The sequence below is a fragment of the Gasterosteus aculeatus genome, chromosome 2 (assembly GCF_964276395.1).
Source record: "Gasterosteus aculeatus chromosome 2, fGasAcu3.hap1.1, whole genome shotgun sequence".
In the NCBI taxonomy this organism is placed as follows: domain Eukaryota; kingdom Metazoa; phylum Chordata; class Actinopteri; order Perciformes; family Gasterosteidae; genus Gasterosteus; species Gasterosteus aculeatus.
The window spans coordinates 3,173,847-3,201,446 of NC_135689.1; the positions used below are offsets into that span (position 1 = coordinate 3,173,847).

General features: G+C 50.7%; 4 protein-coding genes across 7 annotated transcripts in view; 2 read left to right on the forward strand and 2 right to left on the reverse strand.

The window, feature by feature from the left end:
• The window catches only part of LOC120829821 (protein bicaudal D homolog 2), a 29,649-nt gene extending 23,494 nt beyond the window's left edge, over positions 1-6,155 (reverse strand). The window contains exons 1-2 of the mRNA XM_040194309.2: positions 5,726-6,155; positions 5,329-5,663 (exon numbers count right to left, since the gene is read on the reverse strand). Of these exons, the coding sequence (XP_040050243.2) occupies positions 5,329-5,568 (240 nt within the window). The 5' untranslated portion in view covers positions 5,569-5,663; positions 5,726-6,155. The remainder of the gene's footprint in view (positions 1-5,328; positions 5,664-5,725) is intronic.
• Positions 6,156-6,999: 844 nt separating this feature from the next.
• ptpdc1b (protein tyrosine phosphatase domain containing 1b) lies at positions 7,000-13,050 on the forward strand. 3 transcript variants are annotated; one of them, XM_040194317.2, is made up of 12 exons: positions 7,000-7,689; positions 7,966-8,143; positions 8,534-8,621; positions 9,013-9,178; positions 9,336-9,416; positions 9,526-9,644; positions 9,728-9,865; positions 9,952-10,949; positions 11,142-11,324; positions 11,421-11,531; positions 11,627-11,748; positions 12,381-13,050. In XM_040194317.2, the coding sequence occupies exons 3-12, from the start codon at positions 8,576-8,578 to the stop codon at positions 12,403-12,405; spliced, it is 1,989 nt and encodes a 662-aa protein (XP_040050251.1). In that variant the 5' UTR covers positions 7,000-7,689; positions 7,966-8,143; positions 8,534-8,575; the 3' UTR covers positions 12,406-13,050. The 3 variants fall into 3 exon arrangements, with proteins under 3 accessions (XP_040050251.1, XP_077939354.1, XP_077939365.1); XM_078083228.1 differs by having other exon boundaries at positions 11,142-11,531; XM_078083239.1 differs by lacking the exon at positions 12,381-13,050 and having other exon boundaries at positions 11,142-11,531; positions 11,627-12,219.
• On the reverse strand, positions 8,689-15,147 carry fbxw12 (F-box and WD repeat domain containing 12). Of its 2 annotated transcripts, none has more exons than XM_040194318.2 (10): positions 14,861-15,147; positions 14,735-14,772; positions 14,213-14,379; positions 13,993-14,117; positions 13,715-13,921; positions 13,474-13,638; positions 13,149-13,353; positions 12,613-12,794; positions 12,391-12,521; positions 8,689-12,303 (listed from the first exon to the last, which is right to left on the reverse strand). In XM_040194318.2, exons 1-10 carry the CDS (start codon positions 14,987-14,989, stop codon positions 12,204-12,206), a joined length of 1,449 nt encoding a protein of 482 aa, XP_040050252.2. In that variant the 5' UTR covers positions 14,990-15,147; the 3' UTR covers positions 8,689-12,203. The 2 variants fall into 2 exon arrangements, with proteins under 2 accessions (XP_040050252.2, XP_040050253.2); XM_040194319.2 differs by having other exon boundaries at positions 14,722-14,772; positions 14,861-15,031.
• Positions 15,148-15,421: 274 nt separating this feature from the next.
• wnt7ab (wingless-type MMTV integration site family, member 7Ab) lies at positions 15,422-22,273 on the forward strand. Its single transcript, XM_040194322.2, has 4 exons — positions 15,422-16,023; positions 16,503-16,729; positions 18,884-19,155; positions 20,884-22,273. The coding sequence occupies exons 1-4, from the start codon at positions 15,953-15,955 to the stop codon at positions 21,364-21,366; spliced, it is 1,053 nt and encodes a 350-aa protein (XP_040050256.2). The 5' UTR covers positions 15,422-15,952; the 3' UTR covers positions 21,367-22,273.
• Positions 22,274-27,600: the final 5,327 nt, after the last annotated feature.

Consider the following 27,600-nt stretch of genomic DNA (forward strand, 5'->3'; position numbering starts at 1 on the left):
CGTGCTTTTGAGCAAAGTGGGCAGTATCTGGCCGAAGCTCGAGTTTGACACCCCTGATCTAGAAGGACACCGAGACCACATAATAAAAAAACAGCTGGAATCGTGGGAGGGAGGATAAGCAGAAGTGTTTTTCACACACATCTAGTGAGTCACGTGGACACACACACACACACACAGGCCTCTCTGTGACAGATTTATGCAAGTTTATTGTCATTATGGAAACTGGCTGTTCCCCCGAGTGAACCCTGTTGGTCATACTGCTATGACCTCATCCTCTGCTTTCAGAATGGACTCCTTCCTGATCTGGTCCTGGCTTCAGTAAGTGGATTACGTTGGAAGAGTCGTGACCCGCCTCGGCTGCCGTACAGCTTCTCCACGCGCACGCTTGACTGCGGTATAAATGGAACCGAGTGAACAAATGTAGAGTGTACGGCTTTGCAATATGAGGCATCAAGGACCATAAATACTGAAAATAAAAACCATCCACTTCTCTAGCTGGAGAAGGTGGGTTATGTTTTATGGACTCACTTTATTCAGATTACCCAATACCCCAGAACACAACCAGAGGCGGCGTCTGGGTGTTACCGGGCGATACATTCTACAATACCCCCGCAATGCTGCGCTCTATAGGCAACCGCTTATCGGACAACCAACGGCTGCATACCAAGAGTCCCGTTGACAGACTTCACAAAACACGCGTATCTTTTCCTGCGGAACACGAAGCGCAAACACTCCACCAAAAACATTCCACGCTGTCCAAACAATTGAGACCAGGAACCACTCGTCCACTGCTGCTCCTGATTAGTCGCCTCCGCTTGAACTGTGGATGGGCGCTGATGGTATTCTGCTTATCGGAGTTAAGGACAAAAGCCCTTGAAATCATTACGGATTAGCAGCGGGGCCATTTCACCTAAAACCGGGCGGAATAATTCTTTCATTAGGTTGCCATATGGTCGTCCTTCTGTGACAGAGGAGGCAGCACTATTCCATTCTGTGGATGGACACTTTTACTGGCGGAATTGCAGGATGGCTCCGATAAAGTTGGCGGTCTTCACACTACTTTACACCACGGAGCCTCGTTGAGTTCGGGACTCTTACAGCAGAGCGAATGGCGGCGATGGGAGAACGTCGGGGAAGCTCTGCTCTTACGGACACGGTCGGGACCGGTGATGATCGACTGCTGGACTTTGCTCTGGCAGCCAGTGCAGCCAGTCACCGGGCCTGGACAGGCCGGACGTCCTCCTGAAATGCCCCTACCAGCCGACCTGGCCCGGGCCATGGAGGCTACAGAGTGCGCCTGGGCCTGGCAGATCCCCAGACCTCCGTAAGCCCCCCGGGATTCATCCTCTTATGCCCACAGAGGAGGGGGGGGGGGATTTAGGACTTTATTTTGTGCCATTTAGAAAAGATTACCCCTTAACTGCAGACTTGCATCCAGCAAAAGGAGAAAAAAAAAGTTGTTATTGATGGAATTACCTGAACAGTACTGAAAGGTTTAACAAATTCTCAGTCAGAGAGGGAGGTACAAAGAAGACTGAACACACAGAATGACAGTGGAATAAGACCATGTTTTGGTAAAGTGGATTGGGAGAGCGGTTAGATCAGGGCTGAGTTTGTGAAGTGACAGCAACCGAATAATACTAGACTGACTTTATTTATGAATATAAAAGGGAATAGATGTTTTTTGTGTTCTTGTATTTTCAACTGACATCCAATCAGCATGCAGCCCATTTCACAGCGCAGAAAGGGCTTAGAGTCACACCAGATAGCTTTGTTGGAGGACACTGGGATGTTTCCTTTAGTGATCTGCCATTTCAAAAGGGAACAAAAAGGGCCCAATCCTTTCAGATGGAACCACAATGGGACGCCCCTCTCGCTCTCCTTTGTCCTACGCCGCGTCCCGCTGGCATTTAACCCGCACTTCATCGGTGACACCCAAGACCCGGGGGAACCCCGGTTTGGCCCGCTGACGCGAAGCGCCGGCTGTCCGAGCCAGAAGTCAGCGCTTACTGAGCTCGGCGATATTTTGGGGTTTGCGATTGTCCAGCTGCCCGGTCTGGGGTCCGTGATTAAGTCATTCGTCACGGACGAGGACACTCGCCCCTGCGGGACGAGGGCCCGATGAGCTCCGCGTCTAAATTGGCAATTTAGTCCAATAAAGGAACGAACCAGTGTAATAAAAAAAGTGGGGGGCTTTCCTGTCTTTTGGATACAAGACAACGTCTCTATCTTGTTACAGCTCTAAGAAAAAAAAGAAAAGAGCTGCATCAACTGTTGAGGTGTGGCACAGGACAGGCGCAGGAATGTCAACGGCAGCTGGGGGAACGCCGCCATATAATGTCATCAGCTACTTCACCTTGTGACCATTATCACTGGGAAAAGTCCACCCGGCCTTATCAGACCTCCACTAGAAGCCTGTACGAGAACACTGTTTGAAGAGGGAACAGCTTATTGTGTTCAAATCAGCGGTTGACTTGAGAGTTAACGAACAGAAATTAATCAGGCGAGTGGTACGTGAAGTGCGGGTCCGACTGACTGACATTCACATTAAGAGTACAATCCCGTGGATGTCTCAGTCCGACTGACAGTAGACGTGGTCCTCCAGTCCCACCCAGATTACACAGGTCATATGCAAGATTTCATGGATGCAGGCCAAGGCAATCGAACAGAGGATCAAGGTTGAGTCACAGCGGACAGCCTTTACTTTCAAAACGAGAGTAAACATGAAGTCGGAGAAGGAAATAAAGGCCACGACATCTTTCTGTGTTATTGCTTATAATTAAATACTCTGGGACATTTTAGTGACTGGTAAGAGAAAACGGCATTCATTTGAGGACCCCACACATTTGGCTTTTGAGTTTGAATGCTTTTGTGCACCGGCTACCAGACAGATGGTGACGGTTACGTAAAACAGAAACATCAACTTTTCTGTGCAGCAAACGAGGTAGAAAAATGGATGATGAACCTCAACGTATAGAAATAGCAGTCGACCCTCACGGACAAGGCCAGTGCGCCGGCGAACAATGAGTGGAGAAAACGGTCGTGGCTGTGGGTCGATCACTGCAGGAGTAATGAGCGCAATGTGTGTTTTACGAATACGATCGCAAATAGAGAGGAACAGCCGAGGAATAAAGGCATCCAGTTCATGTTAATGCAGCCGATGGGACTACGTGCCGTCCAGCTCGCTGTGAGATGACACCTGAGCCGCCATCACAGGAAGCAGCACCTGCTGAGGATGCAGCACAGAGCCGTTGCTAAGCAACAGCAGTGCACAGAATTCCTCCATCTTCCCCAGTGTGTGTGTGTGTGTGTGTGTGTGTGTGTGTGTGTGTGTGTGTGTAGCATACAAGTGCCTGGCCCAAGGGTAGGTGAGCGGGTGAGGATTGATTAAATGGCAGGGGGGGGGGGGGGGGGGGGTTTGCCAACAGTCATGATGATTTCTGGTTGTCTGTTCGCAGCCAACGTGAGACAAAAGGGGTTTTATTACTGGGCATCTAAAAACGTGAGGAACACACATCGACCCCGTGGGTTTTCTTTGACGCCGTGTTTGTGCGGGAGACGAGCGCCCAGGGGTCAGTGTGGAAGGTCCGACTGTGTAAATCACCCAGACAATATATATACATATATAGACGCTCTGCCCGGACATCCAAACATTGACAAAGAGAATACGGGATTTACGGCGGACGTAAGAAACTCGTGCATGTTTTTGTGGTAACAGCTGCTCCTTTGAGACGCCTTGAAGTCAAAGTTTGCGACTTTGAATGGAATCTCACCAGAGTTCAGCTTTGATTTACACTCCACAGCAGCTCACCTCGCGTTTGACAGGAGGAAGTGGAGGAGGACGTGAGAACAATGCGTTTGCGTTTCTCTTGTGATAGCATCACGTCTGCCCTTCATACAGAGGCTGGGTAGGAGGGGGGGGGGGGGGGGGGGGTAGACGGATAAAAGAACAAAGCTTTTGCTAACATCTGATCACAACCAGTAGAACCCTCAGGCCAGAAGAATAATTACGTTTATTGCCCACACAGATGGATGTTTGTGCTCCGTTATGAGACACAAAGAAAGATCAGTCTAAAAAGTCACGATGAGACCTTCAGCTGGTATATTTTGAAAAACCTAATCTTGTGTCCCCCGCTGCTCTTTTACTTTCATTTGGCCACACGGTTGCTCTGATTGTGTTTCTTCTTTTCTTTCCCGCTGTCATTCCTCCGTGGTGGAACGAGGCCTTCCTGCCAAACACAACAAACAACTGGAGGACGGACAGAACTGGTATCCGTATCTCAAGAGGAAGATGTGAGCCACCGCAAACAAACAAGGATTCAGATTTGTGTCTTTGACTACTCGTGGGCACAGGAGGAGTTAAAAAAGGCTGCTGGCCGGTCCGTGCGGCCCAACGTCGCGCTTACGGCCGACGGCGTCTGCCAAACGAATCACCGGGCTGTGACAAAGTGCTGCTCCGCAGAGGAAAAGTGGGGGATAAGTCAGACCGCCGTCCGGAAAAACAGACCTCCTTTATCTGACTCTCGTCCAGCTCCAACCGGCACTCTCAAACATTCTTTCCGCTCCCGCGGGGCCCCGTGACTCGTCTGGTTTTCCTCTGCAAATCATTCATTCCCCTCTCGCTCTATCTGTGCTGAGCGGGAAGGTTCAAAATTCAAACCTCCGCCCTCCCCTTTGGACTGAACTAGTCATTCTTGTTCAAAGAGTCATTCTTGTTCGCTTTGACAAGATACCGAACGTTGAAAAAAAAAAAAGAATGTGATTTCCACATGCGGTTATTTCAAACAGTTATAAATATTCCTGAATAGCAGAACTGAAACCAACACCGGTTAGAAATAGATGCCGATACATAAAGCACTCACAGCAAAGCGCTGCGGTTATAATGGAAACGTTTGTACAGTCGTTACTCGTTGCAGAAGCGGGGGTGGAAACACAGCAGGCCGCTAGTCCAGCTTGTCGGGGAGGAATGTCTCCAAGAAGAGGCCTATAGGGCTGCATAAATAAATAAAGGTGGCATTGCAGTAGGGGGGGGACACCCGGAGTAAAGGGGGGGGGGGGGGGGGGGCAGCCTGCAGAGGAAGCATCCCCTCCTCATCTGGCAGTTTTGACCTTGTAAGATGATAAACGGCTGATTCCTGTCAAAACGTCACAGTAAATGACGTGCATGAACAGGAAATTGTAGTGATAAGGACCATGCAAAATAAAGAAATGACAAGGTCGATAGTAATTATTTTTTGTAGCCCATAACAAATGTATATACCGCAAAGTGATACAGGATGCGCTTTTTTATTCTCAGATTTAAAAAAAGAAAAGAAAAAAGAAGCGCACCTCTTTCAGCTGGTCGACCTCCTGCTTGACGGCCTCGTACTCGACCTCCAGGTCTTCGTACTGCTGCTTGAGCTGCTGCTTCTCCTCCAGCACCGCCAGCCCGTACTGCGCCGCCCGGATCTTCTCGCTCGTGGTCTCCCCCAGCTCCCGGGAGAGACGCTCGATCTCGGCCTGCACCCACTGCGGCGCGGCCGGCAGCCAACGCGCCACGTCGGGGAAGCTCTGCTCTTCCACGGACATGGTCGGGACCGGTGAGGATCGACCAACGTACGCCAGCTGATCGGTTATAAAGGGGGGTGGTGGGGGATGCTTGGGGCGTCTTCAGGAGGTGTAACCTTGAAGAGGAAGCGGTTGCTTAAATCCGCCTGTATTTAAATTGCATGATTGTTACGCTTACGTTTCGCGGGGCCGGTCTTCTTTCTTTGGTCATGTAGATGGGTCTGGTTTCTTATCTCCGACGGGGGAGCTCGTCGTTATCTCCTAAAATCGCTCCATCCTCAGACCCCGGGCTTCCTTCACCTCTCCCCCCGGCGCGTCGGAGAAATTGTGCCGGAGCTCGAGTACCAGCAAACGCCAGGACAAGAAACGCGATGAACAACTTCTGGTTCTCCCTTTCAAAATAAAGCTACGTTACGAATACACGGGAAGAAATGGGCTTCAGAGCACGCCTGGGTGTTGATTTAAATGAACTGTAATTACTTTCTGTAACGAAGACGTAAATAATTGTACGGGAGAACAATGGTGTGTGAAAAAACAATAACGTGTCGGACCTCCCCGTTTTAGTTTGAAGGTCAGACACATTCTTTTCCGTTACATTCATGTCATCAATACCGGCTTTTTTGAAACAGCTGAACGGTCCGTTAAAATGCAATGCGCCCACGCAACCAGCTGGGACAGCGCCTACGTAATGCCGCAGTGCCTGCTGGGAAATGTAGTGCAAATAGCACGTAAAGCCATGCATAGCTATGTGAAGACGCCAGAAGCCGAACTCATTTCCCAGCAGGCTTTGCTTCTTGCTTATGTGGAGCACGGAAATCAAAGTCCCGGCCGTTCGTTGTCATAGAGGCCAAATGAATATCTAGCGCCATCTGTCGGAAACGCCACTGAACTCCTCTTTCAAGGTAATGCGCTGCATATCTCCACATTCTCGGACACAAACGGAAGGGACTATTTTACACTTAGCGCGCGGGGTCCGTTTTTTAAAACGTTATGGCTAAAAATGTGCTTCTGTCACAAAAAAATGTTTTAACGTTAGTTAACGTTAAATTTGATAGGAAAACCTATGACGAGTTTCACATGTTGCATGATGCAGTGTCAAACTGTGTATAAAGTAGATGTATTACATTGTGTGTATCAATGCATAGCTCAACTATACGATGTAATTTGTTTTGATTTATTTTTCTTCACACTGGAATGTACCAAACTAGTTCTGCCTTCAATTCCGTAACGTGTGTTTTAGTGTAGTACTCGATACTACACTAAAACTTTCAACTGTCTTTATTGATATTTTATTCAGCATCTGCATCCATTCATTCACTGTAAGTATTTAACTGTCAAAAAGAACTGTCTGTTTTGCATTCTTAACATTTATGTTAACAAGGACTGTCAACGTAATGTTGTAAATTCAGTTCTCTTCATTATTTTTTGCATTGCACCTTTACTCTTGTCCAGAATCATACAGAAGCTTACCGGATCTTGGCGTGCGCGGCCTTATGGAGGTAAAACGGATGAGACATGCCTGACGAATCACAGTCATACCCGACATATTACTCAGCCTGAGTAGTACTTGTCATGCTTAGTACTATATATGGGTAGGCCTCCATGCTTAGTAGTTTTATGTCAATTGTTTTTCAGATAATAGGATCTAACCGAGGACATAGCACCACACACAGCATATTATAAGCTTATAGGTACAGTTATAAATCCAGAATTACTTTGTCACCTTTTGCAGTAATGTCAATGGGAGCAGTTTAGGATCATCTGTGGCTTTGAAGTCCCCACATATGCTGAACATCATAGCTTGATCTCTCCCTACTAACCTCGCAGGCTTCAGCGAGGTGTCCAGTAAGCCAATCAGTTTCACTTACTTGCTATATGTGTCACCGAGGTATTTGTAGCAGCGGAGCAGGAGCCTTCCACTGTGTTGATTTCCAAGATCCTCAACTATTCCAAATCAGTTTGAATCTGTGCGCCACGCGTATATGGTTTAAACATGTTGGGAATCTGTTGAGGCGGACACATGAACAGATCTTCACCAATGAAAACATGTGCATCAACAGACTAAACTGATCCTCGGATCTCATCACGGCCCAGCGGGAGGGCAGGAGTGACGTGGCGATAGTATGACTTTTTGTTGAGAAGGTGGGTATTCCATTTTACCCATTTACACTAACGAGATTAGTAGTCTAATCCTTGAGGAGTTGGGATTAGCCCGAACGCCCCCCCCCCCCCCCCCCCCCCACCCCCCACCTCAGAGCCCCCGGTAGCAGAAACCTGTTCCTGGAGGAAATTACAATCTATTTTTTGAACACATCTTGAGGTTGACTATTCACACGCTGGATCTGTCGCCCCTGGGTGAGATGGATCCACAAAGCGGCGCACGGGTTCCCCGTCAGTGTCTCGTGTTTCACCCCACAGGGCCACACAGGGATAATCCGAGACGAATCAAATCCAGCGAGGCCAGCGGCCACGGGATTGACTTTCAGCCCAGCAACGTCAGAGAGAGGCGGAGGTTGAGGACACGAATCCTGGTCATTCCTGTCCGCATTCGTGTCCGTGGACGTTGGTCACAGGCATCTCGTCTCACCTACTACAGGTAAATCCGTTTTTTACTTTTTAGCATCTATGTTATATAATTCAAAGTAGATCATTTAGCTCTGTGTATTGAAGGTTGGAATCTAACGTTTTACTCTGAGGTACAACTAACAGATAAAAAGAACAATCCATTCAAACGGATTCCGTCTGCTTTACATGTGAGGCTGAATGTGATTGAAGATAATGATCTTTGATCATAACTATTTGAATGAAGTCGTGTCCTTCAACAGTAATAAAATTCCAAACTCTGATTGTTAATGAAAGACATTTTCCTGACTAACAAGCTGCTTTGTTTATTTCACGCTTATCTAAGGCCGTAGAGCACAACTTGTTTCATGCCAGCTCACGATGACATAATACGGTGTGATAAAGCAGGTGCGTGTGTGTCCAGGCTCGGCTATGACTGTGGATGTGAGCCTAAGCGTCTGTTCTTATGGCACTTCATGCAAAAACAAGAGGTGGAGCGCTGCTGGAATACAGTAAGTGTGGGAGTCGGGTTCCCGAGAAGACGGTTTGCTTCAATGACTAAAGGCGGTCAGCGACAACTGTAGTTTACAGTTTGTTTTATTACACCAAGATGTTACATAAAAAATTAACTTTAAACGTGCCAGAAGAGAGGCTAAAAGGATTAGACACCTCTTTGGGTGAGCACTAACCACAGATGATCTTAATCATTTAGGTGTTACGGATCAACCTACATATGGTGGCGTCTCAGTGCGGCACTGCGTAATATTCACTGGCTGAGAAACCACTCGTTGGGCAGCTTTAGTTATATTTTGAAGGGTAAATCAACATTCCTTAAACTTTCAGATGACAAACCTGGTGTAATGTCGGATTTTTCTCGTCTTCTCTCCCCTGTATTAACTCCAGTCACGGCCCCCAGAGCGCGGTACACACTGGTAGGAGAAGCTATACGTTATGTCATTCCGGGACACATGCAGTGCTCAATCGGCTGTGGAGGGCAAGCCTGCAAGTATGACAACCCAAGTAGTTGGAGTGAGACAGAACAGGCGGTAAAAGGCCTCTACTCATCCTGGTACACATGACTTTTATTCTTCCTTCATGTCACATGGTTTATATGGTTGAAATGCACTTATTGAAAGTCGCTCTGGATAAATGTGTCAGCTAAATGACATGTAATGTAATGTCACATGTTCCAACTATCACCCTCTAACCATTTGCCATTGCTTCAGGGTCTCTGATCATCTTCTTGCCATGTCCAGACCCTCAACAGAAATCATTGAGAAGTACAACATCATCGACCAATTCAGACGGTAAACACAGCTTTGTTTTTTACGCAGCCAACCTGACCAAGAACCTGCAGCGCCTGAGCATGAGAATAATCAACCCTTCATGTGTCTGTCTGTGCGTCTCTGCGTCAAGGTATGGTATTAAAACCGTGATCAACCTACAGATTCCCGGTGAACATGCCAACTGCGGGAACCCTCTGGAGCCAGAGAGCGGCTTCTCGTACCGCCCAGAGGTCTTCATGGAAAACAACAGTACGCGCGTTTGATACAACTCTCCTTGATGCACACGGCTATTGTCTTATTTTCCTTTAACCAAAGACATCCCACTATTTCAGTCTATTTCTACAACTTTGGCTGGAGTGACTACGGGGTGGCCAGCCTCGCCACGGTGCTGGACATGGTGAAGGTCATGGCCTTCGCGCTGCAGGAGGGAAAGATAGCGGTGCACTGCCACGCCGGTCTGGGCAGAACAGGTAGATTTGTGAGCGATGCCGATGTGGTCCGATCTTTGACCCGGTGAAACGTGACTCGCAATGACTGGTTTCCCCCTTTTCCGCAGGCGTGCTGTTGGCGTGTTTCTTGGCCTTTGCGACCAGGCTGAATGCTAACCAGGCTATCGTGTACGTTCGCGCTAAACGCCCCAATTCCATCCAGACCCGAGGTCAGCTGCGCTGTGTCAGGGACTTTGTCCAGTTCCTCGCTCCTTTGAGGAGCGTGTTCTGCCGGGCCGAGCCTCGATTCAACCCGGTCACCCTGTCCCAGTACCTGAACCGCCAGAGGCACGTGCTGCACGGCAACGAGAGGAAGGAGCTCAGGCACCTGCCCAAGATCGTCCAGCTGGTGTGCCGGCTGCTGTTGGACATCGCAGAGAACCGGGAGATGATCGAGGAAGACATTCTGGAGGCGCCTGACATTCAGGATCTAGAGATGACCCTCAGCGTCATTGAGAAGATGGGCCCGGAGATATTAGCGAAGCAGCCCCGCTTGCCGGGCGCGCCCACGCTACCCAGGCATTTCCACGAGCCACCCATCTTCTACCACCGCAAGAGTCTGTGCTACAGCGAGTCGGACCTGAGACGTCTGGGCTCGCAGCTCAACCTTCTCTCGCAACCCCTGGGCCCCACGTCGCAGAGCAATCTAGAAATCTCCATGCCCCCGCCCGGGGCCGCCCACCCTGCCGCCCTGCCACACCGAGGGTGGAACAGCAACGCGTCCAACGTGTCCCAAGGCTCGACCGGGTCGCTCTGGCAGATCAAGAACTCCGAAAACCAAAAAGACGGCTCCCTTCTGGTGAAGAAGGTGCAGCGGAAAAACACCCGACGGAGCGAGTCCGTGGGTACGATGTTGTCCATGTGGATGACGGAGCAGAAGGGGGGGTCAGAGATGAACGGGAGGATGGCGCGAGATGGAGAGGAGGAGCATTCAGAGGTGCCCTTCATCACCCTGCAGACGGAGTTGTCTTTGGACGCCAGGAGGCTCCTGGTAGCACAGTCCCTGGCAGTGGACCTTTTTCTTGATGGGAAAGAAGACCACAAGAACAAAGTCTCGGCCTGGCAGGTAACTGACCCGTGCCAGCAATGTGGTAGAAATGCGTCCAAATCTATTTGATTACTTGAGTTTGTCGATCACTAAGAGTCTAGTGGTCTAGAAATAATAATTACAGAGACGCTGCCAGGGAAGTTGAACTTCTAAGAGAAGGTGTCTGAATAATTTACACCAGTCACATGCAGATGAACCGAATATGTGCAGGCAGAACTGAACCAAGGCGGCGGCTGGGAGAGGCTGTGCACGGAGCGGGATCCCTTCGTCCTCACCGGGCTCATGTGGGCGTGGCTGGAGCAGCTCAGGGAGCCGGTCATCTCCGTCCAGGAGGCCAAAGCCCTGAGTCCCTGCAACTGCGATGCTCAGACCGCGCTCGGCGCACTGGACCCGGTCAGTGGGTTCTGTTCCCGCTCACGCTTGCAGCGACGAGGCCCGACGGCGCTCCCTGTGACCCTTTTGTTTCCACCCCTTCCATCTCCTCCCCAGGCCTCCAAGCCAACGCTAACGTGCATCCTGGACTGCATGGCTCATCTGCTGGCCATACCCGAGGAGGTGGAGAGCGCTTTCCTGAATCGCACCATCAAGGCTTTCACCTGGGTGAGAAAATCGATGTACTCCTAATTGTTTGTGATTCATCTCAATGATGGAATTCCTTGTCACTAGCTTTGAGTCTTGGTTTGTATTCTGATCAGTTGGAAAACAGTTCGGCGGAAGGGGGCAAAGTGTACGAGTCCATGACTTCGGCCCTGCGGTGCGTCCTCGTGCACATGAGATGTTCGGCCAGCGAAGTGGAGGAGACGTGCGTCCCCTTAACGTAGGCGCTACCAGTCTGTGTGTGTGCGTGAGAGTAAAGAGTAAAGAAAACGATGCTTTTGTGCCTTGAGACCAAATCGCTTAATATGCCGGGAAATGTAGATTATTTACACTGTTACATAACTAACACGCCTCAGTGTGTTCTTAGCTCAGTAATTGGTGAGCGTAGCAAAGAGTAGAACATGTTTTGCAAAGGTTACGCCTTAAGACATATGTACCATACCTCAGCTTTAAAAGCGTAGTCAGAGAACAGCAACCCCCCACACCTCTATGTACTTTGTCACCCAGTGTATTAATGCCTTTCCCATTACATAGTTTCTCATCTGTAACAAGTCTCTATTTTCTGTAAAAGCACAGATAACACTCGCATGTCTGCATATATGTAACAAACAGTTGATAATAAAAAATAAAAAAAACGCTCCTCCTTCCCGTGGGTCGTGCAAGCTGCTTGTGGACTCAGGAGGTGAAAGAATACGCCTTTAAGACGTCTTTCCCGTCTTTCCCTTCTGCTGCGGCCACGATGCTGGCGTAGTCACAGGCGACGGCGGTGAACCCTCTAGAAAAGAGCGTAGGAGAGTCGGCTTACAGGTCGCCCGTATTGTGTTGCTTTAACGTGGCTGTTTGTTGACACAGCGTGCGGTACCTGGACACGGTGTGAGAGCCTCCCAGCAGGTGGTACTGGCTCTCCAGGGTCCACCCGGGGCCCCGGTCGCTCCTCCAGGTCAGCACTCGTAAGGAGAGGTCCTGAGAAGCCGTCACCACGCGGAAGCTGTCCTGTTGATGGGAAGACACTTGGACTCTTGGCTCTTTTCACTCGGGTCGTGTGGTTTACTGTACGTGGATTCCAAACGAGAGCGCCACCCACCACACACATGGAGGAGATGGGCATGGTGTGCTCTTCGAAGCTGGCGAGCAGGGCGCCTTTGAGAGAGTAGACCCTCAGCTGCAGACCGGCGGCCAGCACTAAGACGTCGCTGTCCTTGGCTGCGAGAAGGACGCGTGAGGACCACGATGTCAGCGTCAAGGGGAACGACTCCACCTGCTGGACTGGAGGTTCAAAAGTCACATTTTGGATCAATGTTTACTTCCTGTCAGCTGGTATCCGTCACATACACTCCAACATTAAATAAACTGGGGCACATTTAGGATGTGAGATTGTCTATAAGTTATATAATTGTATCACGTGGAGAAATCCTGAATACGGGCACTGTGTATTTCTCGTTGGGTCGAGCTTCTCAATACTTTGACACTATTCCTATAGCAGCACTGAGATCAACTGAATAATAAAAATGTTTAAATTCAATTGTAGATTTGTTAGAAAATGCCAATCTTTGATTCACCAACTGCGGTGTTCCCACACTCAGAGCGTATCAAAGTCAGGCGCCACATCTCGCTCCTCACCCTGGATCTCTGACTTGTACTTGGACTTTTGAATGGCGACATCGAAGACAGTGAGGGCTTTGTCCCACGGCCCCTGGTGGACGAGGGCCAGCCTGGCAGGCTGGGTGGGCATGAAGACAGCGGCCTGGCACCCGGTGACCGGCACGGACTGGCACAGAGGGTCTTCGCCCTCGGACGGCGAGGTTAAACTCTCCGTGTGAATCACCTGACAGCGAGCCCAACGACAGAAATCTACTTAATGTGGATATTTCTTTCCGACTGCGAGATTAGTGGTAAAAGGAAGGACAGGAGGACAGACCAGAGCAGGAAACACATACGTAAATACCTTCGGACTTAAATCCTTGCTGTCTTTGGTTCCAGCAAAGATCCACTTCCTGTCCGGCGAAACTAGTAACATGTCGACTTTAAAGCCGTCGCACACCACAACGCTGGACTTTTGAGTCAGAGTCGGGTCGGCGAGCGTACACACAGACCCCCGACCGGTTCCAACCTGCCAGGAGAACAGATCTAATGAACCTTACTTTACTACGAATAACGCGTTTGGATGTCTCCCAGAAGTCACTCACAGTCAGAAACCAGTTGCTGCTGACGTTGTACTGAAGCAGTGCGCAGTGTGTGGACGCAGTGGAGAAGGAGGCCACCTCCTGGCCGGTGAGACCCCTCCACGTCTTGACGTGGCCCTCGCAGTCCGCTGAGATCACCACCTCGCGCCGTTCGTCGCTCACGATCGCCGTTAAAGGACTCTGCACGGGGCTGCACCACAGGAGCTGACCCTGAGCGGAAGAAAAAGCCCCACAGATTGGACCTCGGACACGGTCACACGGAGAGGGCGAGGTGCGCTCACCTTCTGGATGTCCCACGCTCGGACCGTCCCGTCGGAGGAGGCGCTGCAAACTGTGGAGCTGCTGTTCCAGATGTCCGGATGCTGCGCCGAGTTCCCCTGCAGGTATTCGAACCCCACCACCCTGCCTGGTGGGGAGCGCGGCGGACGTAAGGATGCGATGAGAGACTTTGTGACGTCATGCAGAGGAGGTTCCAGAGAGAGAGAGAGAGAGACGGGATACCTGTGTGTCCTCGGAGGCTTTTGCAGGTGTAACCTCCCGAGCTGCCTTTCGCCATCTTCATCTCCAAGTGGCAACGTCGCAGGAAGTATCTCTTCCACGAGCGACTCTCCTGTTCACTCCCCAAGACGGAAAGGTTACAGAAACTCCAGCGCTGCAGACAGAACCTCCTGAGCGGGCCGAGCAATTGGACATTTAGAAGTGTTTGAAAACGAAATGTTATTCACACAAGAAATGCACAGGTAACTTTTTTTATCCAAAGAGATGGAACCATACACGTTCTGAAAAGTCAATCATTTAGGATTCAGAATTGAGAATTGTGTGCATGGTTCCATTTTCATGTGGTCTGTACTTCTGCAAACATATTGATATTGTAATAACGTCCTCATTAGGTTTATATGAACCACTTTGACAGAGCAGCGACAGAGATGTGTTTGAATGAACATGCACTGCCACTTTAAGCACTTTGATAAACATAAACGTTTAAATCCATAAGATAAAGATTAACATACAGGCAAATCTCACCTCCATAACCAAGGACTCTCTGCGGCTTCATTCCAATCCTAAAAAAACAACACGTGATCAAGTTCTTATTGATAAGCTCGCTCTCTTTAAGCACGAGCTACTTCCGCAAGTGATGCCACTCCTTACTTTACACACGGCGGAGGCTCGGATCAAATCCTCCTCAGGCAGGAAAGAGAACGTGTGAATGAGGCAATCGGCGATCAGTTGTGGTTGATGAAGATCCATATTTACATCGATAACGTTACGGCCCCGCATCCACTGCCTCCCGTCAAAGTTACGGCAAAAGGGTTCCAAACTACGGAAAGTAAACTGGGACAAGGAGGTTTGCTTCGCTTTTTGGCGCTGCAATGTCTGCGCTCCGCCGCCAGGTGTCACCGTTGCGAAAGGTAGGTGATCCGGGAGACACGTCCGGGACGGAGACGCACAGCAGGTAGAGCGCGCTGGGTATAAAGTGGATGAATTCTACTTTTAGAAAAGGAAAAAACAATACTGAGGGAAACAATATATTAAATATCGCAAAGGTGAAATTGAAAAAGCCCCTAGCTGTGCAAATGCAAACTTTATTCAGTCCGTTTTGAGGCAAACCAAATAACAATCTAATATAAAACAAGTCGGTGGACTTTCTTTTGTCTGCAACTTTTGGGATGACTGATCCACTGCAACACCAAATAAGAAGCCATCCCAATCAGTCAAGGTGAATTCACAGCATAGGAGTGCGTGCGTGCGCGTGTCTCTGGGTGTGTGTGTGTGTGTGTGTGTGTGTGTGTGTGTGTGTGTGTGTGTGTTGAGATTCAGCCCCGGCGGGATTCTTCAGCAGGGCCTCATGTCTCCTGAGAACACGCCCCAGATAGATGAGCCAGATATATAACCAAGACCTGCGGGTAGCAGAGGAGCTGTGAGAAAGACATAATCGCACTCGCTCACCTCCAGGGTTACCTGTGACACCCTCGCAATGACAAGGAGGCCCAGCGAAAGGGGGCCACGTACAGGGAGTTTGGATAATAACCTGACCGACCATTTGTAAGAAAGGAAAAAGGTGTTTTCACCTCTTATCTATCTCTCTCTCTCTCTCTCGAGCGCGCTCTATTTTTTGGATACTTTTCGACGTTTTGGAGTTCCCTTGGAGTTACCTGTGGGCTGCGATCGATCGGAGGATAAGCGAACCGAGTTACTCATCAGCTCTGCAGATCGTTGCATGAAACTGAGAGCGGGGCCGCAATGAGTCGGAGAACACGACGCTGGATTCTAAGAGTTTTACTTTGTCTGGGGATCGTTTATTTGAAAATTGGGTGAGCTGCGCCGGTTCGACTTCGCATTGATTTCTTTACTCTCAAACACCGGAGGACTTAAAGCGACGTACGGATGGGAATTTGTGAGCACATTGTGCTGCATGTGTGTGGTCATTTTATTATAAAAGATGGGGGGGGGGGGGGGGGGTTAAATTATCCGAGAGACACTCGCGGGAATTTGTTCATTATTATTCCGCTTTAAATGTTTGTAAAACTCAAATTTGCCTGACAATTAAAACTTTATTTAACTCAAGTATCTCATGGCCCAAATATCTTCTTGCAACATCTTTTAAAGCGGAACAAATGTCCTCGGGTAAATGCATTTTAAACATTTATATTTCATAACGGATTGACTACATATCACCAAACAATGAAAGTGGCTATTTTAGGGATTTTAAACGACTCGAACTAACGAACCAAAAATACCAGAATGGGGAGAAAATAAAGTTGTTCTCATTCCTCTACTCTTCCTTTCACAGTGGCTTCTCGTCGGTGGTGGCCCTCGGTGCGAGCATAATCTGTAACAAGATCCCCGGTTTGGCCCCCAGACAGCGGATTATCTGCCAGAGTCGCCCCGATGCCATTATCGTCATCGGAGAGGGAGCCCAAATGGGCATCAACGAGTGTCAGTTTCAGTTCAAGAACGGCCGCTGGAACTGCTCTGCGCTCGGGGAGAGGACGGTCTTCGGCAAAGAGTTGAAAGTGGGTATGTTGCTGTCTGTTAACTCTCCCCCGCAGATGTACACCTTGTTAATCGAACTCGCGGCTCTCCCGTGCGTCTTGTGTGCCCATTGTGCGTAAAATGCGCACAAATGCGGCTCTTTTGCGGATTTTCCTTTCGCCACAAAGCATTCGGATTATTAGCCATTTCTAATTTAATGTATGACCAATGTAAGTCACATTGACATGCATCCACATGGATGCTGTTAATCTCTGCACCTATAACGTATTCTGCATACGAAACGATCACCTGCCCTGCACACAAGAAGTCATTTACAGCAGGCCCAGTTTTGGCTCTGGACTCTCTTCATTGAGCAGAGCCTTTTCTACAAAAGCTATCCGCAGCCAGCACTGTAACAAAGCTGTTGTGAATGCTGGCGGCCTTTTCTTTTCAGCCCGGCGGAGTCTCCGGAGACACATTTTCACTGGTCTTTATCCCGTCCAGTGATGGGTGCCGCGGCTCTCACTGTGGGGACGTAGATCTTACCACGGGTATAAGTTACAGCGGTGCAGAGCCGAGAGGAAAGCAAGACCTGAACGTTAAAACTAAAAACTGGATGGAAGTTCTGTGGCTCATTTGTTGGTTACAATGGACTGTAAAGTAGATCAGATCTATCAAGGAGGTCGATACCAGGAACACTTGTAATAAAGGCCGCATAAAATGTTGTGTACAAACCCTTTAGATTATAACACATTTAATACATTCTGCCAACTTTTCACGCCAAACAAAGAATCCAAAACGCCCTTTTCACATAATGACTGGACCAGCTGTGGGAGAAAGAGGATTATCTCCAGTGGCGTTTGACAATCTGCTCCTTTATGAATCGGAGGTTTTCTGCCCATCGACGGTCCTGGTTTGCGTTTCAAAGGCGGGACTTGAAGTCCTATGGCGCTGGACAGCCATGCCAAATAGATTGGTTTCACTGATCAGATTAGCGTCGGGGCCCAGTGGTCGTAAATGAAGCCCATTGTTGATGCGCAGGCTCAGTGGAGCTGCGCCGCTCGCAATTGTCCTTAAAGCGAAGGAGGAGCGACCCGTGAAGTGACATAATCGCCCCCCCCCCCCCCCGGGGTGATGCAAAGGTGCATCAGCTTTCCGCCGTTTTGGGCCTCAACTGTGTTCGCTCTCAAACTTTTGTAGTTACACTGAGGAGAAACAAACATGGCAGACAGACCGGCGAACTGGCACGTCTAGTTCACCTCAGCCGGGCCACTCTCGTTTTAATACCTTCCACCTCGCATCACGAGGTGAGGAAGAATTCCTACCATCCCTTGTGCGGTGAACTCGCGCTCTCAGCAGCGCAAAGGGAAAAATGAACAACCGAGGGACACACCTTCTTTTTTGGCTCGGCGCCCGTCGCGTCTATAAAAAACGTCCACATTATTGACGCTTCAATATGACATTTCGTTGGGGTTTTTTTTTTTCTTCTTCTTCAATGGCGAGGACGCGCGCATCCGAGGCGTTCGCCAGAAAACATTCTGCACATCTGTGTTATAACCTGCAGTTAGATAATACATCGGAAAATGGAAGCATGCTGCTTATCGATCACGGCTGTGGATATTACCGTGTTCCCGTTGGCCTCCGAAGGGGAACAGGCCGCTTCGTTTAGGCATTAATTAAAGCTCCAAGTATCTGAAGGGATCGTCCGCATGAGTCGTGTCAGATTAGCCTTTAGTTATTTGCCGATATTTCCCTGTGCGTGTAAATGATTGGCGATGTGCACTTGGTGGAGATAACAGGCAGGATGAAGATTCTGACGTCCGTGCCTTATGAGTTTGCACAGAACGGGACAGTTTCCGAGCGGATCAATAGCCCCCCCCTCCCCGTCGACAGCCCTCTGTCTCAAACCGCTTTGTTGACTATACCAACCGGCAGCCGTCTTGGTTCACGGGCAGGACGGTTTCCAGGTCAGGTTTAGAGACACTGCCGCCCTTTAGTGAATATTCCAGCCAGACTGTGATATAAGCACACATACCGTTAATAAGTAATCCTAAAAAAAAAACTCACGTACTTAATGCATTTCCCCTTCGACTGGAGGAGGAACACATAAACTTTCTTTATTTCCAAAAGAAGCTCTTGCAACATTTTATTCATCCCCCACCTCCCCCTCTTTCCCCCCCCCCCCCTTGTTTCCGGCAGGTAGCAAAGAGGCCGCGTTCACCTACGCCATCATCGCGGCCGGGGTGGCTCACGCCATCACGGCGGCCTGCACGCAGGGCAACCTGAGCGACTGCAGCTGTGACAAGGAGAAGCAGGGCTTCTACAGCAAGGACCAGGGCTGGAAGTGGGGGGGCTGCTCGGCCGACATCAGCTACGGCCTCGGCTTCTCCAAAGTGTTCATCGACGCCCGCGAGGTCAAACAGAACGCCAGGACGCTCATGAACCTCCACAACAACGAGGTGGGGCGCAAGGTAAGTGATCAGCAGGGGAGGAGGTGGGGGGGGAGGGTGGGGCATGTCTCTCTGGTCGCCATGGAGACTTTATAAGATCCCGCCGAGGCACGAAGAATATGAGCAAAGACAACAAAAAGGTTAAAGCTTGAACTCAAGTCACGTTGGAAGGCCGCGATGTCGAGCCGGTTAGGGCCGTCGCAGTATATCCATCATGTGATAAATAAACTCAAACCGTATCTAGATGCGGGGGATACGATCAGCATCAGAATTCTAATGGCGGAGCGATGACCTGATGTCGGGACGGCAGTGGCGCCGGGACGGAACAAGCAGTGGAATAAAAGGCCGTTCTAAAGGGGAGAGCTGTGTAAGTGGGCCGGGTTCGATTACGACCCAGATCCCTGCTCTGAGGAACAGATTGTCACCGTGCACACAGTTTACCCAACGCACCCCCCCCCCCCCACCTGGCCGTGCACCACGGTTTCGGTTCCCAGGTTTCACCGTGGCGTAGTCGCACAGCCTCCACCTGCACGCCACGTTTCCGAATCGAATTCGTGGATCTTCAAGTAAGCATTTTAATTTACCTTCGATTCACCCCGGTGAGACGCCGCTGACAAAGGGTGCTGGTTCGACGGCTGTCCTGCGTGCACGGCTGCAGAGCGCCGCGGGGCGACAGAGAGACTCCAGTGAGTCTGGAGGCTGAAGGTTTGAGCGGAATAGTGTGTCAAACAGTCAAAGTGAGGCTGGAGCTGGTGAAGAACAGAGGAGCGGCTTCGCCCAGGAGAGTTTCTCTCTCGTCCTTCTGCGTCAAACAGGCCGATTCGCGCGGGCCCGAGGCGTCCGTCCCCTCGCCGGCTGAGACGGACCGTTTCCTCCGTTCATCTCGGCACCATGAATTCCAATCGGCTAACGTAGACAGCTAAACTGCCTCCTGTGGGAAGAAGACTCTTCTTGTGGATTCACCACGTTGCTTCTTCTTCTTCGTGTTCTTACTAAAAAAGGCCTCTCTGTTTTTGCTGGCCTCCCCGCCCCTCCCGACCTCCCCCCCACCCCCCCTCCTCCCTTATTTATGCTAACCAAAAAGGGGCAACGCTCCGGGTCCAGGACGTCGGGGGACAAAGCCTGTCACAAGTGTTGGTCACAGAACAACTGATGGATTAGCGAGTCGAAGCCGAGCTCGGGGCCGGGGGGGGGAGTTTGTTTTTCTCGGTTCTTGTTCACACGTCTGTTTTTTTCACGGCTTACTTGCCAAGAAGACGGACGCTTAAATATCTCGCCAGGAGGCCACGTCGCACACGCAACGTAGCGAGCGAGCGTTCCAACCGAAAGGGAAAAAACCCGCAATTGACCTTGTTGCCGGAGGAAATTCCAGTTTCAGTCAACGGCACTTCTCATTGTCATCGGTTCGGGGTTTAGCAGTAATCCCAGTCACTCGGCGCCTCGTACAGTCGCTCTTGACATTTGTGCGTTGTGTGTGGTAACTACACACACGGAGCCTGAAATCTGATACATTATTTGGGCTTCTGTGTGTACGGTATCGCACAGCAATGCGGCGGAGGCCGTATTTAATCCCCAACCCGCGGCGCACTCGTCTGTCACATTGTTATTACGCCGCACGTTTTCTTTTTCACGGGGTGCAGGGCAGGAAATGGGAAACCGACAGTTTGAAATCCACCCGGGGCTTTGGAATGAATTTGTTCAGCGGGTAAAATGATTATTATATTAAGTTGTTTTCTCTGCGTCCTCCAGGTTCTGGAGAAGAGCATGCGACTGGAATGCAAGTGTCACGGCGTCTCGGGCTCCTGCACCACCAAAACCTGCTGGACTACACTTCCCAAGTTCCGCGAGCTCGGCTACATTCTCAAGGAGAAGTATTCGCACGCCGTGCACGTGGAGCCAATCAAAGCCAGCCGCAACAAGCGCCCTAGATTCCTCAAGATCAAGAAGCCTCACTCCTACCGCAAGCCCATGGACTCGGAACTGGTGTACACGGACAAGTCGCCCAACTACTGCGAGGCCGACCCGGTGACGGGGAGCCTGGGGACGCAGGGCCGCGTGTGCAACAAGACCATGATGCAGCACATCGGCGGCTGCGACCTGATGTGCTGCGGCCGCGGGTACAACACGCACCAGTATTCCCGCGTGTGGCAGTGCAACTGCAAGTTCCTGTGGTGCTGCCACGTCAAGTGCAACACCTGCAGCGAGAGGACAGAGGTGTACACGTGCAAGTGAGAGCGGCGTCTCCTCGGGGGACGGCGGCGCGGAGTTCTGGCCGCTGGGTTCGCGCCGCGTCGCGCCGCGCACGGGAAGCTGGAGACGGACGAGCACCGCGCACGTGGGACGAGGGGCGGCAAACGCCGGAAAGGTGCCAAGCCGCGTGTGGACGTTTAGGAAGCGGCGTTGGCGGCGCGGATGAATTGTGGTGGATCGGAGGCTCTCCTGTAGCTCTGTGCTCCGAGCCGTTTGGGAATATTTAACATACTGTATGTAGAGAATGAAAATAATTAATATTAATTTATTCTATGAAAAAAAAAACTACTGATTTTGTCCATTACGGATGACTAAATGTTGGGTTGTTAGTTTATTAAAGCAATAAAAAAACGTGTCCACACTCTTGTTAACACACTGGATTAGAATTTGCCTGGAATAATGACGTGTTTTAGAATAATGCTGTTTGAGATGAAACCGCCGTAGGCCGCTCACATTGACCTCCTGACCCTCTCACGAGTTCGTCTTCCCTCGGTTTGCTGCTAGTCTGGAGAATCCCACTTGTCGAGGTCAAAGGCTGTACGCTCCACTTCCTTCAATGGTGCCGCTCACATCGACGAGACTTATTCAAAAACACCGGCACATTTTCCACTTTTGGTAAATATTGGTTCATAGAGTATATTTTGTAAAAGCCTATTTTTATATGAATGTCTTATTTATATCTTTTGCATATTCAATGTCAAGTTCTGAGACCTGTTTTTAAATCCCCGTGGAAAGAAAAGCTGATGTGTGTAAGTCGGCCCCTGCTGTCACTGCCATAGTTGTATATTGTAAGTGATAGAAACTGTTCCTTTGTGTCTGTGTTCAAACATCATACATGTTTACTGCGTTTCATGACTACTGATGGAATACAGGAGTAGAATAACACCAACGAGACTCGGTTCCCATTCTTTGTTCCACGTGCATGCAAGCCTCACTCCCATCGCGACAAGAGAAGGAAGAAGAAAGATGGAGACGGTTTAGCTTTGCACGGGTTGAACGCTCGGGACGGGCTGTAAATGGCGAGAGACAGAAATGACGATTGAAAAAGAAAAAAAAAATTGATATTGACTTTAACATGTTTTTGCCGTAAAACTGCCAGGCAGTAAATTAACTCAACTTCTAGGACTATAAATTCCCTCAATCGCTTTTTCTACAGGAAATAATTAACCGTTAACCGAGTAATTACCCAAACTTTCAAAAGGAGACAAATGTAAATCTTTATGAATGGTCCCCACGGGGGAGGGGGGGGGGGGGGGGCGAGGGGTGTGGGGGGCTTACATCATCATTAGACAATTATATGGACGACATCATATGGTCGCCATGGCGATAAATCAGCGCTCATCCCACAATGTGAGAGACGTCCTTTCAGTGGGGAAAGTTATTCAGGCTTAATCGAGGCCGCTGAACGTGTCCGAGGGGGGGCGTTTGTGCCCTAATGGCAGGGTACCGGGACGGGACTGGGACTGGGACTGGGGGGCCCGGTCGGCGCAGACTGCCACGGAGATGACTTGCTCAGTCGGGGGGAGTGGGAGCCTGTCAGGTGATCGATGACTCGCACATCTGCTTCATTCACGCCCGCGCCGCTTGTTGCTACAACAACTGCGCCGCGGCGGGGAAAATGCGGGGCGGCCTCCAACAAGAGAGGCCGGGAAATGTTAACGACGCCGGGGCCCGCCGTCGTTACGGATTCCGCTCCCATCGGGCCCCGGGGTGGTGGGGGAGGGGGGAGGGGGGGGGGGGGTGTTGACGGAAAACCTGCTTCCAATAATAATCTCCCGGGGATCGACGGCCTGTAGAAGATTTCACCTGCGCCGTTGGCGCCGTCGTGAATAGATTGGCCGCATTGGTGTGATAATCCGCCCAGAATAAATAGGAAATCGGGCGGGTGGGGGGTGTATGGGGGGGAGGGGGGGGTGTCTTGTGCTTGTCCGACAAAAGCTTTCAGCTTTCATAATATTGATACAAAAGAGTCGCGCAGAAGAAAAGGCAGCTGCTCCTAAAGCTGCGGTTAAACCCAAACTAGTGTTTTGTGTGTGAGACGCACGCGCGCACGCGCGCGCGCCGCATTGTCTCACCAGCGCACAACACGCACACCCTCGCGCAGTCACCATTTGTCACCCGTCTGCTTTCACATGCGGCGTTTCCAGCTTCCGGGTGGCACTTCTTTGCGCGGACACCTTCCCGCCGATTTTACGCCAACGCGCCGCGGGATTGCCGATGCGTGTTTGCGCGCAGCGTACGTGTCTCCCGCGGCGCAGGTCCTGGCTCCTGTAGCAGGTAATCCACCTGCAGTGTTTACCTGTCAGGTGCAAACAAACCCACCGCGGTCACTTCATCCCCGTTGAGTCACCGCCGCCTCCTTTGATATCGCAGCCTGTGTGTCAGACACCCGTCAGGATCACCGAGGCGATAATTATACTCTTAGCCGTGTTTCTCCATAAACAGCACCGGGCCGTGCCAAGGTGTTGGGGGGGGGGGGGTTATATGCGTGTTTGCTGGGAAGCGGGGTTGCGTTGCCCTTTGGAGATTTGTTCACAAGAACACAAACACACACAGAGAGAGAGAGAGAGACACCAACACACACACGCTCCCCCGTCACCTGCAGGGGTTGCAAATTGGTGGTAGCAGTAGATTTATGGTGGGCTGTCTGGCTGCTCGCTGTGTTATTACTGGAGGCCCTCCGCGGCTCCTATCGGCCCCCGTGGCCCGTTAGATCGGGGCGGCGCGGCTCTGCGCGCGCTCCAGCCGGCAATTTGCGTCAAGGCCAAACGATGAGTCTTTTAAACACGCATCCGTGCAAATTTTTTATCATTAGATCGGCCTCGACTGCAGCGGGGATCAGATTTATGATGCAAAAGATTGGTTGAGGCCATATTGTGGATTCGTCAACGTCAAACTGCAGCGTCATGCAAAGGGGGGGGGGGGCCCGTGCGCGGAACCGCGTGTTCCCTTTGGCGCAGAAAATACCACCAATGAAGAAGGAAATTTTGTTTGTGCGCGCGCGTGTGTGTGTGTACCTTTTTGTTTCAAAAGCCTCCAACGATTCACTCAAACAAGTGGACAGCACTAAAGACAATAATTTGAAGGTGGGGGGGGGGGGGGGTTGGGGGCGTTTTTCTTCTCTCCCCTTCGCTCTCCCTGACCATAAATCTTCTGACACATGATCGTGTCAGTCATACTTTTGTTTTTGCTCTGGTTGGGACATGCACGAGCACCTGAGCGCCGCGCAGTAAATTGCAGAGCACCAGCTCGTCTTTATGTGATTCCACAGATACTGCACGGCCGCAGAGCTCATTCATGCACTCTGCTAACACAGCGCTGTCTGAGGCCCCGCGATGGAAACCGCAGATAGCAGACAATATCCACTCCCCTCAAGAGGACAGGGGGGGGGGGCGTCTATCTCACTTCCTACGGTCTAATCTGATATTGCAGGTAAACACAATGGCCGAATTGGATTTTTGGAGAAGCCCTCGGGGGCGATTTGAGGCGACGTACCGGCTCGCTTAACTTAACTTAACTTAACTTCCCTCTGAAGGCGTCTGAAACACGCGGACGTTTGCATCCGAGAAAGCGGGAGACGAGAAACTCTCGCTGCGCGCGTCAAAGGCGCGCCTTTGATGGTGTTGTATCTCCCAATGATCTGAGAGGCCCCATATGATACTTTTCCTTTTGTTTTTTTCCGAGTGGTTTTGGAACATGGAGGGCCCTCATACCTGAACCCCCCCCCCCCCCCCCCCCCCCCTCCTCCTCCTCCTCCTCCCCCTCCTCGCCCTCACCCCTCCCTCCTCCTGGAAGACGTCACCTGAGCCAAGCTTACAGTAATCCCTCAGCGTCTCTCTTTCGTCCTGACGCGGGATGTTTGGAACAAAAACACCAAACTCACTACAACCCCCCGTAAGACTCGCTGATCTCCTCCGAGCGGAGCCCCCCCCCCCCACGACGGAGCCGGCATCTCCGCTCCTCCATTGGATCCCTTCCCGACGGCGTTGGCAATGACAAACGGCAAGCGGCCTCGGTTATGAAATATTTCCTCACCGAAGCGAGGACGGGGACATAAGCGAAGCGAAACCTGAAGGTTCGCCGTCTGTCAATCGACAAAAGGGGGGAAGGCGCGCAAACATGTAAACAACTGTGGAAGGTGTCGCGGATTCCAAGCTGCCGTCTGGTAGCTGAACAGCTCACGGGGAGCTGCAATGAATTCTCTCCTCTAGCATCTCCCGACCTGTCCAGGCACGCTCCTAAATGTATCATTGCATGAAACAATTTGAGCTGATGCTGCCAGTTTAAATAACTAAACCATGTGGTCAGAGCTATTATGCCATTAATCTTCTCCCCCTCTCCACTCATGCTCTGCCAGGAGATGGAAACACCCTCACCTTGCACCCGAAAGAGGTAAAGAGATACCCGAAAGTTCCTCTTTTGATATGTATCCCACAATGCTGGTGACAAAAGTGTTTTGAAGCCGGCGAGCCGCAGACCTTCTCAATCACGTCATCTTTCCTTTCATTCGCTTCTGCTGGATTGAAACGCAAACCCCCAGCGAAGACGCGAAGGAATGCCAAATAAATATGTTCCTGCACTGTTGCAATCGGTGCGTTTGGGTCACAAAGGGGCCGATTGCGCCCCGCCGGCGTCGTGAACTCTAATAACCACTTGAATAAAGTTTGGCTCTCTGTAAATAGCAGCCAGTGTTGGCTGTAAACAGGGCGGAGATGTCTGACACGTGGTGTCTGAGGTCGTTCTCTTCGTTCCTCCGCACGCATTTTCCCACCCGTCACTTATTCCACTACGCGCCATCGATGTTAAGTTCCTGATCCGACCTTTTCAGAGGGAAACCAAACTGGAGGGGGGGGGGGGGGGGCAGCGTGACCTCGGGAGTCGGCGACAGTGCTAGATGAGGCCGTGACAGTGCTAGATGATCCCCCCCCCCCGGTTCAGCGCGGGGTCAGAGGTTTGTCTGTGGGGCAGAGGCACCCAGCTGGACGCGCTGCTCTGAGGTCAGCTTCAGTGATGGTAATGAGATAAAGAATAGAACAAAAGGGGAAACGGGTGAAAGAGGGCGACGGAGGGGACAGGATTTCACTTTCACTCGCCTTTAATGATTTTGTGAGGCTTTATACCTACAGTACGTTGATTTATGGTTATTGCACTGTTGTGTCGCCGTCATTGTCTTTGCAATACAGAGCACAGGCAATACAAATGTTTTCTTTTTCCTTCCGTGGGACATCCATTAGCGGGCGTCTCTCTCTTGGCCTATAGTGAAACGCAGAATCAATGGGTAGTGACTCCTGATGCCGTGCCAACACCTCAATGTGTTCCCGGCAGGAAGTCTTTAGATTTCGTTTCTCTTTCACAACCCGGAGAAAAGACCCCGACAGCGGCGCAGAAGCGCACACCGCCTCTGGTCGTCGCCACGAGAAGCCTCCGCACCACATGATCCGCAGTGCGATCCGATGTCACCGGCGACTCCTGAACCAAAGCGGCCCGAAGCGTTTGTTCAGTTCGGCGCGGAAACCGCCGGCGATCGCTCGCGTCCCCCAAAAAACGCCGCTGCTCGCAGAAGGACGGGTATCTGGTGACAGAAACTGACATGAGGTGGAATCGGTTCCCCGCGTTGTGGCCGGTGGTTTGAAGGCTTCTGCTTAGACGACACTTGCAGAACGGGTTTAGAAAATTAGGAGGCATTCTTCAAAAAAAGCGATTGTTGATCATTCCGAGGCGGCCTGATATTATTAGTCTCTCACATGCACAATCCAAGTTTAATGTGTAAGATTTGTTTTGTGTGTTTAATGATGTGTGAATCATGACACGGGGCCTACTGGAAAGGCTTAGTTAGTGGCCTCTGAAGTCCCTGCTATCAGTGTACCAATGTCCGGGAATCGGTCCAGACCGGACAAACATCATGCCGGTGATGTCGATGCTCAGGACGAACCGATGTGAATCTGAAACAAGTGTGACTCAGTTATCCAGTGAAGCGTCACAGCGACATCAGTAGAGAAGGCAGAGTAGCAGTCAGGGACCGGCCTCAAAGATGTAACGTCATGGGATCTCACTCCGAGAGGTTATATATTAAAAAAAAAAAGGAAAAGAGTCAGAATGTGACAGGTTCACCGGTGCTCTAATGACAGGTTTATCTTGAAGGGAGACAGAGACAAACATTACCTCAGAGCGCCTCCACTAGTTGCTGCTGCTGCAGACTTGCCGCACAGCCCCGAA